Genomic DNA, 19,627 nt, shown 5'->3' with positions numbered 1-19,627 from the left:
TTAACCTTCTGCATGAGCCTACCATGAGGGACCTTTGTCAAATGCCTTACTAAAATCCATGTAAACAGCATCCACAGCTCTACCTTTATCAATGACTCATCACCTCCTCAAAAAACTTGATCAAGATTGTAAGACACGGCTTGCCCTACATAAACCCGTGCTGACTGGCATGGTTTTCCAAATGTTCATAAATCCTATCCTTAAGAATCCTCTCCAGTATCTGACGAAAGACCATAAAATATAGGAGAAGAGTTAGGCCATTTGGCCCACCAAGTCTGCTCTGCCATTTCACCATGGCTGATCCATTTCCCTCTCAGCCCCAATCTCCTTCCTTCTCCCCATAACCCTTCATGCTCTGACGAATGAATCTGTCAACCTCTGCCCGAAATATTCCCAATGACTTGGCCTCCACAGCCACTCTTGGCAACAAATTCCACAGATTAACTCAGTTTTGGCTAAAGAAGTTCCTCCTCATCTCCATTCTAAATGGACGCCCCTTTATTCTGAGGTTGAGCCTTCTGGTCCTCGGCTCCCCCACCATAGGAAACATCCACCTGAGTCTGACTGGTCTATAGCTTCCAGGATTACCTCTATTTCCCTCCTTCTCTATAAGCCTCGAGGGCTTATACATGTCTTCTTATGTTGCCATCCTTGTCCTACCTTCTTACTGGAACATAGCTGTTCTGTACTCTGTGTAGTTGCTTTTTAAACACCCTCTGTGGACTTGCCAAAAACAGCTATTCCCCATTAACTCTCCCTAGCTCCTGCACAATGCTCTCATCATTTGCTCTGCTCCAATTTAATCTCTCCTGCAAGGTCTGTACTTATCCCTATCTACAACTATCTTAAACTTTAAGGAATTCTGATCACTGTTCCCTAATTGCTCTCCCACTGAAAGATCAGTCAGCTGGACAGGTTGATTATCCAAAAACAGGTCCAGTATGACCCCACTTCCTGTTGGATTATCTACATATTGATTTAAGAACACCTCCTGGATGCACCTAACAAATTCTGACATGTCCAAACCTTCTGCACTTAAGAAATCCCGGTCTATATTAGAGAAACTGAAGCCACCCACTCCAGCAATTACCATTTTCACAGCTTCCCTAATCTGCCCTGGCAATTATGGGGGGGTGGGGTCTGTTGTATAATCGCAAGAGTAATCGCTCCTTCCTCCTCTTTGCGTTGTACCCATATAGATTCAGTGGATGAGTCCTCCATCATGTCCCATCTGAGCGCAGCTGTGATATTGTTGCTGATTAATAGCTCAACTTCTCTCCCCCTCCCTTTACCTTTTCCTCTATCTTTTCTAAAACATCAAAAACTTCGAACATTAATCCCTCTTCCTGTTGACTCTCTGTTATGGCTACAAAACATAGTTCCATGTACTGATCAATGCTCTATGTCCATCACCCTTACCCTTAATACTCGAGCAAATAAAACACACGCTTCAGCCTAGCAATGCACACAAAATGCTGGAGGAACTCAGCAGGTGAGGTAGCATCTATGGAAAAAAGTACAGTCAACGTTTCAGGCCAAAACCCTTCGGCAGGACCTGTACTTTTTTCCATGGATGCTGCCTGGCCTGCTGAGTTCCACCAGCGTTTTGTGTGTGTTGCTCAGATTTCCAGCATCTGCAGATTTTCTCTTGTTTGTGACACACTTCAACCTGTCCATCTCGTTCTTCCTATCATCTCCCTCCTGCCTGTTCTTACTGGTCACTGGGATATTGAAATAATTTTTTGAATAATAGAGGCATCAAGGGAGCTTGAAGTCTGGTATACTTCAGTCACTATCTCATTCTCTTATGAAACAGGCCCACAGGCAATGGCTTATTCCAGCTGTTTCTAATGTTTTTCTAAATGAGAAATGCTTAAATGATGGTTTAAACAATGTACAGGAATAGAACAGAAGAAAACAAAATGGAAATGCTGCAAAATTAAATTACATTTGGATTTAAATAGATTATGCTAATAATAGAATAATAAAAATGGGGATGTCAGGGGTAAGTTTTTCACACAGAGAGTGGCAGGTGCATGGAATGTACTGCCGGCGAGGGTGGTGGAGGTGGATACAATAGGGTCCTTTAAGAGACTCTTAGATGGGCACATGGAGCTTAGAAAAATAGAGGGCTATGTGGTAGGGTAATTCTAGGCAGGTTACAGAGTTACATGGTTGGCACAACATTGTGGGCCGAAGGAGCCGTAATGTGCTATAGGTTCCTATGTTCTATAAAATTTTCTGTGAAGAAGCAGCTTATTGGTGTGATCAATAACAATCAAGAACTACTAAGAACAAAATCAGTAAGGTAGCAAAAGAAAAATTCTATGGCGGAACTTTAGTATAATTTCTCATTATTAACATGTTCCAGAATGTTGTGAAATTATGTGTTAATGATGAGTGAAAATACGGTCCATATTCAAATGTGTACAGATCAAAGTAATATAATGACCCGCTGGATGATAACTAGTTTACTGCGGTATTATGAATGAGTGTGAGCCTCTGCAGTTGGAGTGTGCAAGCAATAATTCATAATTCTGCACTATTGTACAGACAGAACCATAATTTGCAATACTAACTTTTAATGCAATTAAAACAGTATTTTGATTATTCTAACATGGTTTGTGTGAATTGCATTAAGTGCAGAACCTTCATTTGGGGGCTACACAGACAAGTTTTCTCAGCTCTCCCACTGATGTCAGCTTCAGCTTCGTGGATATGATATTTACAACCAGCTCTTAAAAGGCTTTCCATAGAACGTAGCCCTTTGGCATAATGAGTAGAGCTGCTGCCTACTGCTCCAATAAGCTGAATTTCAGTCCTGTTCTCTGCTGCTGTCTCTGCAGTCTGATTATTCTCCCTGTGGCTGCACAGGTTTCCCCAAGTGCTCAGTCACCAACACACACCTTCCGAAATATGTGTTTTGGTAGGTTAATTTAAATTACCCCTAGTCTGTAGTGAGTGGTAGCATCTGGATGTAGTTGAAAGAAATGTCAAGAGAATAAAATAGATCATGGTAGGTTTAAGGTAATAATGGATGCTGAATGGATGACATATACTCAGCTGTTTCTCCCTGTGACTATGACTGGTGTTTCTACTTTCTTTTGCCACAAATAATACTTTTTCTCCTAGCAATCAAGATCACTAGCAGCCTGAAGAACTACAATTAGTTGCAAGATTTTGTAAGAAAAAACTCCTAATATTGCAAAAGCAAAATACTGCAGCTGCTGGAAATATGCAAAGGATTAAGAAAATTTGTGGAAACAGAATCAGTTAAATTTTCAGTTTGATAACCTGTCATCAGAATAGAATTAATTTGAATTAATACAGTCACTGATTTTGATAACTGTGGATTTTAACTATGGGAAAAGTAATCAAGCCTAAAATTTAATGCAGTTCCAAGGGAGCGTGGCATTGTTTGAGATGCTCGAGATGCTTGCTTCCAGATGCAATGGTAAACAAAGTCCCTAACTACCTGCTCAGAAGGATTCTGGGGCACAATTGGAAGAAAGATAAAAATAATCTGGTTAATTATCTCATTAACTATTTGTGGAGCCTTGATGTATGCAGGTTGATGCCTTATTTGCCTACATGACATTCATAATTACAATACCTAATAATTTAAAGCTTTGATATATTCTGAGGATGTAAAACGTATGGTGCAAATTCAATTTTCTTTCAAATAATTGTTCAATCTTTTATAGTTCACTGGTAACATCAATGTATCATTTTAATGAACTTATATTGGTAAATACATACATCAATAAGTAAAAATATGCTAAAATAAACCTGATTGTGAAAGTATTTTCATCTTCATGATAGCCAGATTGTTAACACAGCTTCATGCATAAGTATGCATTCTTTGGCCACTTTATTAGGTACACAAGTACATAGGCTTGCCAATGCAAATATCTAATCAGCTAATCATGGGCAAACAACTCAATGCTTAAAAAAACATGCAAATATGGTCAAGAGGCTCAGTTGTTGTTCAAACCAAACTTCAGAATAGGGAAGAAATGTGATCTAAGTGACTTTGACCATGGAATGATTGTTGGTGCCAGATGGGCTGATATGAGTATCCCAGAAACTGCTAATCCTCTGGGATTTTCACATACAACAGTCTCTAGAGTTTACAGAGAATGGTACAAAAAACAAAAACAAAAACAAATCCAGTGACCGGCAGTTCTGTGGGTGAAAACGGCTTGTAATGAGGAAGGTCAGAGGAGGATGGCCAGACTAGTTCAAGCTGGCAGGAAGGCACCAGTAACTCAAATAACCACACATTACAACAGTGGTGTGCAGAAGGGCATCTCTGATGCAGAAGCCAGCATAAAACAATTGGGGGGGGGGGGTGGGAAGAAGCACAAGCTGATAGGAGAAAGGTGAGCGTAGGTGAGGGGGAAGGTTGGTGGGTGATCCAGCATCTGCAGGATCGCTTGTGTCTCAACCTTAGACGATAGGTTAAAAGTATGAAAGAGCAGCAAACTGTTGTAATATGTTTTTGACTGATGGAAAATCAAAGGAATCAGGCATTTAGAAATAAATAACAGTCATGGAGTTTCAATAATTCTGGCTATTTAAAATCTATATTTATGATTGTTTTCCAAAACCTGTTACAATATTCTAATATAAAAGTGAACTACGGAAAATAAAAACAATGGTCTAAATCTTTATCAGTAAATACCAATAGTGCCAAGGACCACCCTAACCGTGCACAAGGCCACGAACCCTGTGCAGCTCCAAACTCCCACACACATGATTTCTGCAGATTTCCTGCCACTGCTCCCGTGTTTGACTCCTCATGGAGTTAAGTGGCTGGGTAAAGAATAAGTACCAGTCAATTTGTGTTATTGGGTTTTGTAATTGAGTTCATTTATATGTCTTTTTTATTTTCTTTAAGTGGTTAAAATTTTTAAGTGAACCATTTTAATGAGATTTAATTGTCTCTTTAATTTTCAAAAGTTGTTGAATATCTTTTGCTGTCTAAGAGAGCAACATTATCATGAATGACTAAGGGATAACTCCACTTTCCCCAAAGCCCTGGAAGTCCCCAATCAGAGCCTCATCACCGGTTGCAGTTTATAGTCATACCCAGGACTTCTGCTATTTTTAGCAAAAGCAAAAAAAAGGACTTCAGATGCCGAAACCTGGAATAATAACAGAATGCTGGAAGAACCTAGCAGGTAAATCAGCACCCGCGGCAGTAAGGATGTAAGTCAAAGTTTCAGATCAAGTCCCTGCATCAGGAATGAGATGGAACAGCAAAGATTGTCAATATATTGTATAGCAGTGTGATGAGGGATAACCAGCCGGTGGTGTGGTGGCATCCACACTGGGCTTCAAGGCGAGTGGTTCCAGGTTCGAATCTGGCCGGCTCCTTGCATGCTATCAATCTGTGCTCGGTTGAGCACTGAGTTAGCAAATCGGCTTCATAAAACAAAACAGACAAATGCTAAAGAAACGGCAAAGTTGCTGCCTAGAAAGGAACAATGAATGACAAACGTGATGAGGGATGTAACAGAGGCTAGTAGGTGATAGCTTAGGAGGGGATGATGACAGATGCAACCAGGTGGTGAACGAAGGGAGAAGACTGGATGGGCAAGCATGCGATGTAGTAGACCAGTTGGGAAAAGGTGCAGTGAACTCATCCCTCATTTGCAGGGGAAATGCCAGGGAACAGGAAGGGTTGGCTGGGGAGGGATGAGTCCTGAAGATAGTGATCCCTGCAGAAAGCAGAAAGGAGTGAAAAGGTGAAGATGTGATAGGTGTTGAGATCATGTTAGAGCTGGCAGAAATAGTGGAAGTATTCAGAGGCTGGTCGGTGCACAGTGAGGGTGAAGGGAATTTTGTTGGTGTTCTGACTGCTGAGGGGAGCTGATGTGTGGGAAATGGAGGAAATATGTACGAAGGCTCCATCAACCATGGCAGAGGGAAGCCATACTTACAGAAGCTCCAGAGCGGAAGTTGTCATTTTGAGAGCATATGCAGGAGAGACAGTGAAGTTGAGAAAAATTACAGGATACAGGATGGGAAGTGCGAAAGAAGCACAGAAAATTACAGCACAGTACAGGCCCTTCAGCCCACAATGTTGTGTTGATCTTTTAACCTACTCTTAAGATCAATCTAACTCTTCTCTTCCACATAGCCCTCCAGTTTCCCATCATCCATGTGCCTATCTAAATCTCTTAAATTTTCCTAACGTATCTGCCTCTACCACCACCCCAAGCAGTGCGTTCCACACACCCAACATTGGATCATTTTTCTCGGTATAATGCTTTTGTGTTATTTATTTGATTGGTTTCTGTTTTTCGAGTTTTGGGACGTGTGAGGATCTGATCACATTTTGGGTGGTATTTGTGCAGAAATGCAGAGGATTCCGCAGAGTTCACAGACGTTCTAGCACCACTGTATTTTGACTGTGAGAAATCATGCCTCACAAATCTGATTGATTCTTTTAAGGAAGTACACACTAGGAAAATTGATGAAGGCAGAATGACAGATGTGGTTTGTGTAGATCTAAAAGGTAAAAAGAAAGCTTGCGTCTGACATCCCCACTAGTCAACTTAAAATTATGCCCTCTTAGCTTAGCTATTTCTACCTGGAGAAAAGATCTTTGGCTGCTCACTTGATCTATGCCCCTTATTGTCTTGCACACTTCTATCAAGTCACCTCTCATCTTTCTTTGCACCTGTCTTGTCCCAAGACATGCTCTCCAATCCAGGCAGATTCTGGTACATCTCCTCTGTACACTCTCTAAATCTTCCACATCCTTCCTAAAATGAGGTGATCAGAAGTATACATAACATACCAAATGTGGTCCGAACAGGTTTATATAGAGCTGAACATTACCTCACAGCTCTTCAACTTGATCCCCCAACTAATGAAGGCCACCACATCATATGCCTTCTTAACAACCCTATCAATCTGCATGCCAACTTTGAGAGATCAATGGACATGGACCCCATGATCCCACTCTTAAGAATTCCACCATTAACCTTGTATTCTACCTTCAAATTCAACCTTCCAGTGCGAATCACTTCACATTTGACTGCATTGAACTCTATATAGTTGAGATATTTATAGGAGGTGGTTGGTTTATAGATGCTAGTGTATGTCTCCAGAGATGGAGGCAGGGAGATGCAGAAGACGAAGGGAGGTGACAGATCTGATCCAGGTGAATTTAAGGGCAGAATGAAGTTGATGGTGGTAAAGGTGATAAAATTGCCAAGTTCTGCATGATTGCAGGAATTACAACCAATGCAGTTACTGATTTAGCAAATATAGAGCTGATGGTTTTGCCAGAGTAGGCTTGGAGAAAGGACTCCTGCTTGTGGACAACAAAAAGACCCAAGTAGGTGCTCATGATTACCTCCCTGATCTGTGGAAAATGGGAGGAAGTGAAGTTTCTGAGGTTAAGGACAAGTTCTGCAGAATGGATGAGAGTGCTTATGGAGGGGAAATGTGCTTAAGGAACTATAGCAATTGCTTCAGCATGAGAGTGCAGCCTATCTACTGTCAAAGCATTTCAATGTGGGTTTATAATAAGACTTAGCATCCAATCGGAGCCAGTTTCCTGCAGGAAGTTCATGGCACAGGATCGGCCAAAGTTAAAAGCATGTTTCGTGGACAGGTAACCAGTCAGCTTGGATTAAAGATTGGGGTCACATTTTTTTGGTTTGGATCAGATAACCTCTGACAATCTAATCATAGTCAGTCATAGTCATACATTATTGATCCTGAGGGAAATCGGTTTTCGTTATAGTTGCTCCATAAATAATTAAATAGTAATATGTAAATTATACCAGGAAATAAGTCCAGGATCAGCCTATTGGCTCAGGGTGTCTGACCCTCCAAGGGAGGAGTTGTAAAGTTTGATGGCCACAGGCAGGAATGACTTCCTATGATGCTCAGTGTTGCATCTCGGTGGAATGAGTCTCTGGCTGAATGTACTCCTAATGACTGAGTTTAGCATTCTGAACAAGGGCTATTTTGACGTTGTTCTGAACATTTTGGATTAAGACAGAGTGTTGACAAAGCAGCTCCAGATTCCTTGCACAAAGGCAGAGCTTCTGCTGTAAACATTTTCACTCTCAGTTATTATTCCGCTTCAGTTAAAGGTTTGTGGGTTTAAACCCTTCTTCAGAGATGCAGGCTGGAAGCATTGAGCAGTGCTGCACTGTCAGAAGTAATGTTCTTTGGATAAGTTTAATAAAGCCCAATGCTTCTGTATAAGTGGATGTTAAAGGTTAATCCTTCTGGTGTAACCAATTGTAGCAGCTACATGAACAAACCAATGCTCCTGCTGGTGACTCCACGAGCAGTATCATTGTATAAAGCACAGTCCAATCATTATGTTCAAAAACGGTCAAAGAAATGTACTCAATTCTTTATTAGCAACTAGCAAAGCATACAGTTTTGAAGCGATGAAACTTATGATACTAAAACTAGCATACTTAGGTGGACTTCAATGAAGCTAAATAAAGTTAAGAGATTTTAAGTGCAGTTAAGCAAAGTTAAGCGTAATTAAGCAGTCAACAAAAGATATGGCAACTGTCTGTCCTCAGCTCTAAAACTGTCAAGAACAAAGCATGAATACTGTACATTACTAAACCCTTTGGTTTTACCGCGCCTGCAGCAGTGTAACTAGTAATATACATGATAAGTGCATAAATTAGAATACAATGCAGATAGAATCCAAGCAACACACACACAAAGTGCTGGAAGAAGTCAGCAGACCAGACAGCATCTATGGAAAAGAGTACAGTAGATGTTTCAGGCAGATAGAGTGCATGCAGGTGATATTGAACCTGATTCTGATGTTAATCATAGAGGCAACTTCATCAGGAGTCATGAAAATTGTGCCATATTCCTCACACACTATGTGATTTTACTAAAATTGAAACTGGTTTCTTGTTTTCCTGAAAGGCAGCAGTGATTGGCTTTCATTAAGGGTTGATTGGCTGTGAGGCACTTTGTGATTTCCTGATAAGGTGATAGGCTTGACAGAGCCATATGCTGTTTCCTTCAAGCTGGGCTGTTTCAGGTTTAATCTAATGAAGGACAGATTGAGGTACAGAGTCACATTTATCCAATTGTTTGGTTAATCGTGGGTGTCTCTGATATTGGTACTGATCAATTTAAGACAGTATTTCATTGCATATCCTTATTTTTCCACACTCTTTCAATATCCTCCTATATGACCCATCACTCTGAAAACACTATGCAAATTTCCATGTGTACATTCATGATAATCTCTTTTAACCCATCACAATCTCTATATTGCCAGCAATTGTACTATGACATGTAATACGAATTGAGCAGAAAGTTTAACAGCCCCAGCACAAACCCCATTTCCTCACCACTGAATCACTCTCTCCAGTAACTGAAGCAGATAGTTCATAATCCTGTTATCACATTTCACCAAGGGTATGTTTCAGACCATGTATCCATGACAACATCAGGGCTATCTGTTTTCCCCTCAATATAAATGCTCAGTTCCATCCATGTTCCTATTAATTTACACTGGCTCCTGGTTAAGAAACACTGTTATTAAAGTACTTTAAAATCTCTCCATGCTCTAAACCTGTGATGTTCCCAGTCTAGAAAGGTTGGATACAACAGGGCTCCTCTAATTCTTGTCTTTTCCATCTCTCATTCTCTCCATCTTTGATGCAGTTCCTTCTGCTGCAAGGACTAACGTTCAGTTTTCTTTCACCAAACATCTTTATCTCTCTCTACTCCTTCAAGGTGCAGATTAAAGCCTCCTCTTTGCCTAAGTGTTGCCACCCTTTCCAATGTCAAATCATACAATCAGGCAGCACCACTGGCCAACGGCCGGAGGTCAGGTTTCTGGTTGTGGATTTCCATCAGACTTCCATTAATCATACTCTGAAGCCAAAACTTTGTTTCTCTCTACACGAGTGCTGCCTATCCTGCGCAGTATTACTAACATTATCTGTTTTTTCTATGATTCAGGTAACATTTGACAGGTAGCATGACTTATTGGGGTAAAATGCAAAAACTACATATAGCTAAAAAGTGCAACGTACTCTGAGTGTTCAACATGTTCACGGGTTCTCAATGGAAACAAGGTTTATTCCGGAGAGGTGAAATTGCGGGTGTTCACGTTGGCTGGGCAGTAAAGCGCCTCCGACCACTCACTGCAAGGGTACGTTTCTCCGCACGATGCTGTCGACTTTCCACTATGGCTTGTTAGATTTTACACTTGTTGCACGTAGGTAGGAAACTGCCGCGTGTTAATTCTGCAGTACAGAACCCTTCCAATCCGGCAGTCTGCGAGCGCGCTCTCTGCAGCTATGTACAGATGACTGCTGCGGTCGCTGCTCTGCTCAATCCACTTTGAAGCACCGGCGTTTGTGTCGCTTCTGCACTCTGACGTCAAGGATGTTTTACGCTCGCTTCTTTCTCGGGGTTCGTGCTAGGAAGTGATTGTTTTCAGCTCCGACGGAGTCAGCAGTCACCTCTCGTTAAGCCGGTCGCCGCGGAGCCTATGATCTCCCCTGCCATGGTTTCTGCTCACACATCGTCCCAGTCTTCGGCATCAGCAGAATGGATTGCGTGCCTGGATAAAAGGTAGGAAAAATGTAAGCGGGGACTCTTCAGCTCCGTAAATGAAATGGAAATCATGGGAAGGGGGTTTCTAAGTCTAGAGCCACTATGGATTCTCTTGCCTGTGGAGAAGACGAAAAAAGACAATGCAGTGATAACAAAGCAGTCAAACGATGCTGGAATTGCCAACCAACCACCGAGACTGGAAGACGATTAAGACACCGAGGATAGCTATAAAGGTCATTCTCCGTCTCTGAATAATATCCATATCGTATGCAATACAGTGCAACGCTACTTTCTCGATTTCTGACAGCAAACCCGGTCAATTGTTTAATTGGAAACACGGCACCGACGAAATAGTTTTTTTGCATGATTGTATCAGGAGCCAGTTAGCATGCCGGAAGCATCGAAGATCTGTATATACTTTTAAAAAATAATGCGACACCTGCAATCTTTGCCAACATTAATTTTGGGGAATTTCGTTGACTGTGTTCAAAATTGAACCACATGTAGGAATCAGGTTACACGAGTTTGATATCCGATTCCACCAGGTTTCTGCAGAGACCAATGGTGAAGAAGCAATTTAAATAGGAAGTGAAGGCCTGTACTTTCCTGCACAAGCGGTGGGACTTAGTTCACGCATCATCAATGAAAAATATTATTAATGTTCGGGCTGATGAAAATTTTAGTTGTTAATAATGCCTCTCGATGTTCTCTTAATAGCTAATCCAGGATCAGTCTTAAAATAACTCCCATCCTTTTTTTGAGTCACTGTCACAGTAAAATAATTATTTGATGGCCAAGGCCTGATCGTGATGTATAGACACCTAAAGAGATTTTTACTATATAGGTACCATGTTAAATGTGTTTGATTTGAAAATACTGGTGTGTAATTTACAGTGTTTATCCATGTGGCAGTAATTCCCAATTAGCAGGCACTGGATATTTTCCAGCAGTTGAGTGGAATTTTTTCTGTTTTTGTATTTGTGTACAATAGGATGTTGTCAGGGAATCTTGCTTGAGGACTCCCAAGTCCCTTCGCACCTCTGATTTCTGAATTTTTCCCCGTTTAGAGAAAATTATTTGATGGTCAAAGCCTGACCCTGATGTGTAGAAATGTAAAGTGATTTTATTTATTGTACAGGTACCACGTTAAAATGTGTTGATTTGAAAACACACTGATATGTATTTCTCAATATCACTTCTTTGCCCATTCTCACAAAGGCATCAATTCCATCATCCACATCACTGACATATAATGATGTCTGTGAGGCGTTTGTACGTCCTCACTGTGACAGTGTGGGTTTCCTCCATGTGCTCCAGTTTCCTCCCACAGTCCAAAGGCTGTATAGGTTGGTAGATTAATTGGTCATTGTAAATTGTTCTGTGATTAGGCGAGGGTTAAATTTGGGGATTGCTGGGTGGCGCGGTGCAAAGGACTGGAAATGCCTATTCCGTGGTGTATCTCAATAAATAAATAAAGAAGCTGTCCCAGCACTGACCCCTGCAGAACACCAGTAGTCAGTGGCAGCCGATCAGAAAAGGCCCCCTTTATACCCACTGTTTACCTCTTGCCAGTCAGCCTATCTTCTGTCTATGCCAGTAGCTTTCCTGTAATGTCATAGGCTCTTGTGAATGATGGAATTGGTTGTTTTGTAGCCGTGTTTGTGGATGATACAAATGTAGGTGGAGGGGCAAGTTATACTGAGGAAGCAGGGAGTCTGCAGAAGGGCTTAGACAGATTAAGAGACAGTGGCAGATGGAATACAGTGCAGGGAAGTGTATGGTCATGCACTGTGGTAGAAGAGATAAAGGTGTAGACTATTTTCTAAATGGGGAGGAAAGAATTCCAACAGATTTGTCAGGCAAATTCCCCTAAAGGAAACCATGCTGACTTTGACGTGTTTTATCATGTGCTTCCAAGCGCCCCAAAACCACATCCTTAATAATGGACTCCAACATCTTCCTAACTACTGAAGTCGACCTATCTGGCAAATAATTTCCAATTTCTCACCTCCCTTCCTTCCTTCCTTAGAGAGTGGTGTGACATTTGCAATATTCCGGAACCATTTCAGAATCTAGTCATTCTTGAAAAATAATCGAGTGATTCTTTTACAGTAATTTTACACCAATCCTATTTTATTGTTCCCATTTCTATTGGTCGCTCCTCCACCCCTGATTCCCCAGAAAAGAGAACCTTCAATTTATTCAAGGAAGCCAAATTTCCTCAGTCATTTTCCCTGGTTGTGGTACCATTTGTTTTTCCTATAGATACTGTAAAGTTCTGCATATAGTATCAGCTCAAATTAATTTGTGTCACTTTTACTTCCAGATTGATTCAAATCCTAACCAAGGGGCTAAATCCATATTATAACTATATTTTTAAAATGTGAAGCTGAGGGAATGTGATTTATTGTTTACGAATGCCATAAAAATGCCACTGATCCTTGCTTTCATTGCTGAGTTCAATGTCAGCTGTGGCTTTTATCTGAGTTGTGAGTTCACATTCTGCTTTATGATCCTGAGCACATAATTCAAACTGATGTTCCAGTGCAGCCCAGAAAGAGATGGTCTTTTGAATAAAACATCCTAGATGGATATAAAACCTTTATGAAATTATTCAAAATGGAACAAAGGAGTCTCTGTGGTTTCCTGTTCCTGTTAAGACTGCTTTACAGTTCACCCTGACACATTTCAAATCACAGTCAGCGACTTCATCAGGCTTGTTTGAAGATATTGCCAATTACCATCGGCATACAGCCAGCAGTACCAGGAGTTCCAACACACTAGACTACAGCTATACTACAATAAGGAATGCGTACCATTCCATGCCCAGACTGCATTTCAGGAGATCTTATCGCCTGGCTGTCGGTCTCCTCCCTGCATACAGGCTCCAGAGATTAGGACAACAAAGAGGTGATCGAGGGAGGCAGAAGGGTGGATGTGGAATTGCTTTGAATCGGCGGACTGGGCTGTGTTGAAGGACTCTTCAGAGGATCTGAATAAATACACCACGGTTGACCCAGACTTCATAAAAACGGTTGTAGAGGAGTGTGTCCCCACAAAATCATTCGGAGTCTTCCCCAACCAGAAGCCCTGGATAAACCATGAGATCCACAATCTGCTGAGGACCAAATCAATCGCAGTCAGGTCTGGCGACCAAGTAAGATACAAGAGGTCCAGGTATGATCTCTGGAAAGCTATCTCACAGGTGAAGTGGCAGTTCTGGATTAAACTTGAATCACTGAAGGATGCGCAACAGCTGTGGCAGGACTTGAATGCTATTACCTCTTACAAAGTAAATCCAAGTGACATAGGTGACAACAGGGGCTTCACTTCCAAATGAACTTAATGCCCTCTACACTCGCTGTGACCAATAAAACATGGAGGGTCCTTCCTGTTGACCCTGTGATTTCAGTCTCGGTTGTTTAGGAGGATGAACCCATAGAAAGCTTCCAGCCCAGGTGGGGTACCTGTCTGAGTACTAAAGACCTGTGCTAATCAACTGGCTGGAGTGTTCACTAATACCCTAAACCGCTTGCTTTAGCAGTTTGAGGTACCCACCTGCTTCAAGCAGGCTTCAATTCTACTGTTGCCTAAGAAGAACATGGAAACTTGCCTCAATGACTATCATCCAGTAGCACTTACATCCACTGTGCTGAAGTGTTTTGAGAGGTTTGTGAAGAAACACATCAACTCCTGCTTGAGATATATCCACTCCAAATTGCCTACTGGAAAATGGGTCCACTACAGATGCCATTTCATTGGCTCTTCATGGGATGATGTTTTCACAGGGAAATGTACTATAGACATGTGGTCGATGTTTAGAGATCTCTTGCAGGATGTAAGGGATAAATTTGTCCCAGTGAGGAAGATAAAGAATGGTAGGGTGACAAGTGAGGTGGTCAAGTGGAAGAAGGCAGCATACATGAGGTTTAGGAAGCAAGGATCAGATGGGTCTATTGAGGAATATAGGGAAGCAAGAAAGGAGCTTAAGAAGGGGCTTAGAAGAGCAAGAAGGGGGCATGAGAAGGCCTTGGCCAGTAGGGTAAAGGAAAACCCCAAGGCATTCTTCAGTTATGTGAAGAAAAAAAGGATGACAGGAGTGAAGGTAGGACCGATTAGAGATAAAGGTGGGAAGATGTGCCTGGAGGCTGTGGAAGTGAGTGAAGTCCTCAATGAATAATTCTCTTCGGTATTCACCAATGAGAGGGAACTTGATGATGGTGAGGACAATATGAGTGAGGTTGATGTTCTGGAGCATGTTGATATTAAGGGAGAGGAGGTGTTGGAGTTGTTAAAATACATTAGGACAGATAAATCCCTGGGGCCTGACAGAATATTCCCCAGGCTGCTCCACAAGGCGAGAGAAGAGATTGCTGAGCCTCTGGCTAGGGTCTTTATGTCCTCGTTGTCCACGGGAATGGTATCGGAGGATTGGAGGGAGGCGAGTGTTGTCCCCTTGTTCAAAAAAGGTAGTAGGGATAGTCCGGGTAATTATAGACCAGTGAGCCTTACGTCTGTGGTGGGAAAGCTGTTGGAAAAGATTCTTAGAGATAGGATCTATGGGCATTTAGAGAATCATGGTCTGATCAGGGACAGTCAGCATGGTTTTGTGAAGGACAGATCGTGTCTAACAAGCCTGATAGAGTTCTTTGAGGAGGTGACCAGGCATATAGATGAGGGTGGTGCAGTGGATGTGATCTATATGGATTTTAGTAAGGAATTTGACAAGGTTCCACATGGTAGGCTTATTCAGAAAGTTAGAAGGCATGGGATCCAGGGAAGTTTGGCCAGGTGGATTCAGAATTGGCTTGCCTACAGAAGGCAGAGGGTGGTGGTGGAGGGAGTACATTCAGATTGGAGGATTGTGACTAGTGGTGTCCCACAAGGATCTGTTCTGGGACCTCTACTTTTCGTGATTTTTATTAACGACCTGGACGTGGGGGTAGAAGGGTGGGTTGGCAAGTTTGCAGATGACACAAAGGTTGGTGGTGTTGTAGATAGTGTAGAGGATTGTCAAAGATTGCAGAGGGACATTGATAGGATGCAGAAGTGGGCTGAGGAGTGGCAGATGGAGTTCAACCCGGAGAAGTGTGAGGTGGTACACTTTGGAAGGACAAACTCCAAGGCAGAGTACAAAGTAAATGGCAAGATACTTGGTAGTGTGGAGGAGCAGAGGGATCTCGTGGTACATGTCCACAGATCCCTGAAAGTTGCCTCACAGGTGGATAGGGTAGTTAAGAAAACTTATGGGGTGTTAGCTTTCATAAGTCGAGGGATAGAGTTTAAGAGTCGTGATGTAATGATGCAGCTCTATAAAACTCTGGTTAGACTACACTTGGAGTACTGTGTCCCGTTCTGGTCACCTCACCTTAGGAAGGATGTGGAAACATTGGAAAGGGTACAGAGGAGATTTACCAGGATGCTGCCTGGTTTAGAAAGTATGCATTATGATCAGAGATTAAGGGAGCTGGGGCTTTACTCTTTGGAGAGAAGGAGGATGAGAGGAGACATGATAGAGGTGTACAAGATAATAAGAGGAATAGATAGAGTGGATAGCCAGCGCCTCTTCCCCATGGCACCACTGCTCAATACAAGAGGACATGGCTTTATGGTAAGGGGTGGGAAGTTGAAAGGGGATATTAGAGGAAGGTTTTTTACTCAGAGAGTGGTTGGTGCATGGAATGCACTGCCTGAGTCAGTGGTGGAGGCAGATACACTAGTGAAGTTTAAGAGACTACTAGACGGGTATATGGAGGAATTTAAGGTGGGGGCTTATATGGGAGGCAGGGTTTGAGGGTCGGCACAACATTGTGGGCCGAAGGGCCTGTACTGTGCTATACTATTCTATGTTCATTCAACCCAGGTGTAGCGGTTACTTGGAAACAAACCAAAACCACTGAGAGACTGAGTCTGCACGCAGACACTGTATGATGTGCTTCCAAAATAACAAATTTCCAAACTGAAAAAGGTGCAATCGATCCTTTATTACAAAACCGGCAAAACAATCTTATAACAATTTTTAAAAAAAAATCTAACAAAACTAAAATTGACAATATAACAGTTTAATTAGTGAAGTTAACGTAACTAGCATTTAAGTGGTCAACAAAAAAATACCACCTCTAGCTCTAAATAGACTAAACAACTAACTGACCACACGTGTATATACGTAACTATATAAATTTGCTTCTACCATGCCCCAACCCATGTGGCAAATTACCCATAAAATACAATACAGAAAGAAAATAAATACATGACTTCTGTACCTGGAACTTCTGGACAGTGAAGGTGAATACACAAGGATGCTCTTTGTTGACTGCAGCTTGGCATTCAGTAGTATCGTCCCCTCAAAGCTAATCAATAAACACCTTAGCCTCAATGGCTCCTTGTGCAATTGGACCCTTGATCTCCTCACTTCAGATTGGCAATGATATCTCCACAATCTCCATCAGCACAGTTGCACTACAAGGCTTTCTGCTCAGCTCCCTGCTCTACCCACCTTACACTTATGACTGTGAGGCTTAGTACAGCTCCAATGCCATATTTAAGTTAACTGACAACACCACTGTAGTTGGCTTAATTAAATGTGGTGACAAATCGGCATATAAGAGGAAGATTGGAATTCCAGCTGAGTGGTGCAATTTCAACAATCTCTCACTCAATGTCAGCAAGACCAAGGAGCTGATTATTGACTTCAGGAGGAGGAAACAGGAGGTTCATGAGCCGGTCCTCATCGGAGGTGGAGAGGGACAGCAATTTTGTGTTCGTTGATGCTGATCTGAACTGGACCCAGCAAGTAAGTGCAATTATGAAGAAAGCACAGGAGAAAAGCTTTGGTATGACATCTAAAACTTTGACAAATTTCAGTTGATCTGTGGTGGAGAGTATTTTGAGTGGTTGCGTCATGGTCTGGTATGGAAACACCAATGCCCTTGAATGGAAAATCTTACAAAAAGTAGTGGATATGGCCCAGACCATCATGGATAAAGCCCTTCCCACCATTGAGCAAATCTGCATGGGGTGTTGTCACAGGAGTAACGTCCATCATTAAGGACTCCCACAATCCAGGCTATTCTCTCTCGCTGCTGCCATCAGGAAAAAGACACTGGGGACTCAAGACCCACACCACCAGATTCAGGAACAATTATTACCCCTCAACCATCGGGCTCTTGAATCAGATACTTTTTAGTTTCTTGGATTTACTGAGTATGCCCACAAGAAGATGAACCTCAGGGTTGTGTATGGTGATGTATATGTACTTTGATAATAAATTTACCTTGAACTTAAATTTTGAACTTGTACAAAGAAGCTGATGCCTACTCTACATTACAATAATGACATTTCAAAGATACTATATTGGATTAAAAAGTTTTAGGATGTCCTAATGCTGTGAAATGTTTTGTAGAAATACATTTTGTCTTTTCTTTCATCAATACAGTGACACTATTACAAAAACACTGCATGTCCATTTACTCTCCTCAAATTACAAACCCAAGAGAGAATATCGATGGTAAATAGTTAATTGCTGAAATTAATAACTTTAATTGCAAGTAATAATTTGAGTCATATGCCTAGAATTCAGCTTCATTGCCTTACAAAGAAAACAACAGAAAGTGGAAGAGCAGCCCACAAAAACTGCTGTAGGAACTCAGCAGGGCAGGCAGCATGTATGGAAAGGAGCAGTTTGGACAAGCAGCATGCCTTATTCTGTCTGGTTAATCTCCAATCTGATGGCATGAATATTGATTTCTATAATGTGCAGTAATTGGTCCCACTTCCCCTCCCCTCTTTTTCCATTCCTCACTCTGGCTCTCCTTTTACCTCTTCTCCCATGCCTGTCACATTCCCCAGATGCCCCTCCTCCTTCCCTTTCTCCCATGGTCCACTATCCTCCTATCAGATTCCTTCTTCAGCCCTTCCTACCTATCACCTCCCAGCTCACTTCATGCCCCCCATCCCCAAAATCTTCCAGCTTGTTCTCCTTCCTCTTCTCTCCCCCTCCCCCCCTTGTTCTGGCTTCTTCACCTTTTCTTTTTCAGTCCTGATGAAGGTTCTGTGCCGACAACAACAGTTGTTCATTCCTCTCCATAGATGCTGCCTGACCTGCTGGGTTCCTCCAGCATTTTGTGTGTGTTGCTCTGGATTTCCAGCATCTGCAGAATCCCTTGTGTAATAGAAAGTTGAAGAAGGTTCTCAGAACCTTTGATAGAGTATTTAAAAATAAATCGGCAGCTGTGCCACGCTGATTATCCTTGGCTTCTCATATTTACTGATCATTCTGATATTATGGAAGATGTTTTCAGAGTAGGTTCAGTTTTACATTCCTAATAGAAATAATTATTGTTCATCAGCATGTGAATGTTTCCTGTGATTTATTATTGGGAATTTTCATATATTGAAAAGACTGCATGTATTGTGGATTTCTTGTTCCATCAGTACAATATGATAGTTGTTTGACAAGAAAACCTACTGCAGAAGTGTCTTGCTTTGTGATGTTCTTGATTTACTTCAGTAAATAAGGAAAATTTGTTCAATAAGTCAACGCAGTGATGTTTTTTATGTTGTTTGTTGGTTTTCTAGATTCTTGAACATTGTATATGTTCAGGATGTATAGTATCCTTTAAGAAACATTTGCTCTAGGAAGTTTTCACATTATCAAGTGCATATACGGTACAATAACAAGGAATTAGGAAAGGAACAGACTTTCTTCACTTTCAAACTTTGGAGACAATCACGTAATGCTGAAGCAGTAAAATAATATTTGCAATACAATTGATTGCACTCAGTATCAGTAAAACGAAAGAGCTGATCGTGGACTTCAGGAAGGGTAGGACGAGGGATCACGCACCAACCCTCATAGAGGGATCAGAATGGAGAGAGTGAGCAATTTCAAGTTTCTTGGTCTCTGAGGATTTAACCTGGTCCCAACATATTGATGCAGCTATAGAGAAGGAAAGGCAGCAGCTATATTTCATTTGGAGTTTGAGGAGGTTTGGCTTGTCACTTAGGACACTCAAAAGCATCTACAGGTGTGCCGTGGAGAGCATTCTGACAG

The 19,627-nt window shown here is 41.8% G+C and overlaps 1 protein-coding gene across 6 annotated transcripts in view; it reads left to right on the top strand.

Moving 5' to 3' along the window:
• The first annotated feature begins 10,436 nt into the window (after positions 1-10,436).
• Positions 10,437-19,627, top strand: part of rapgef4a (Rap guanine nucleotide exchange factor 4a) — a 304,993-nt gene continuing 295,802 nt past the window's right edge. For all 6 annotated transcript variants that reach the window (XM_072261862.1, XM_072261861.1, XM_072261860.1 and 3 more), the window contains exon 1: positions 10,437-10,593. In XM_072261862.1, the coding sequence (XP_072117963.1) occupies positions 10,511-10,593 (83 nt within the window). In that variant the 5' untranslated portion in view covers positions 10,437-10,510. The remainder of the gene's footprint in view (positions 10,594-19,627) is intronic.

The sequence above is a fragment of the Mobula birostris genome, chromosome 6 (assembly GCF_030028105.1).
Source record: "Mobula birostris isolate sMobBir1 chromosome 6, sMobBir1.hap1, whole genome shotgun sequence".
Lineage (NCBI taxonomy): Eukaryota > Metazoa > Chordata > Chondrichthyes > Myliobatiformes > Myliobatidae > Mobula > Mobula birostris.
The sequence above is the reverse complement of the archived record's forward strand: the minus strand, read 5'-3'. Positions and strand labels throughout refer to the sequence as shown.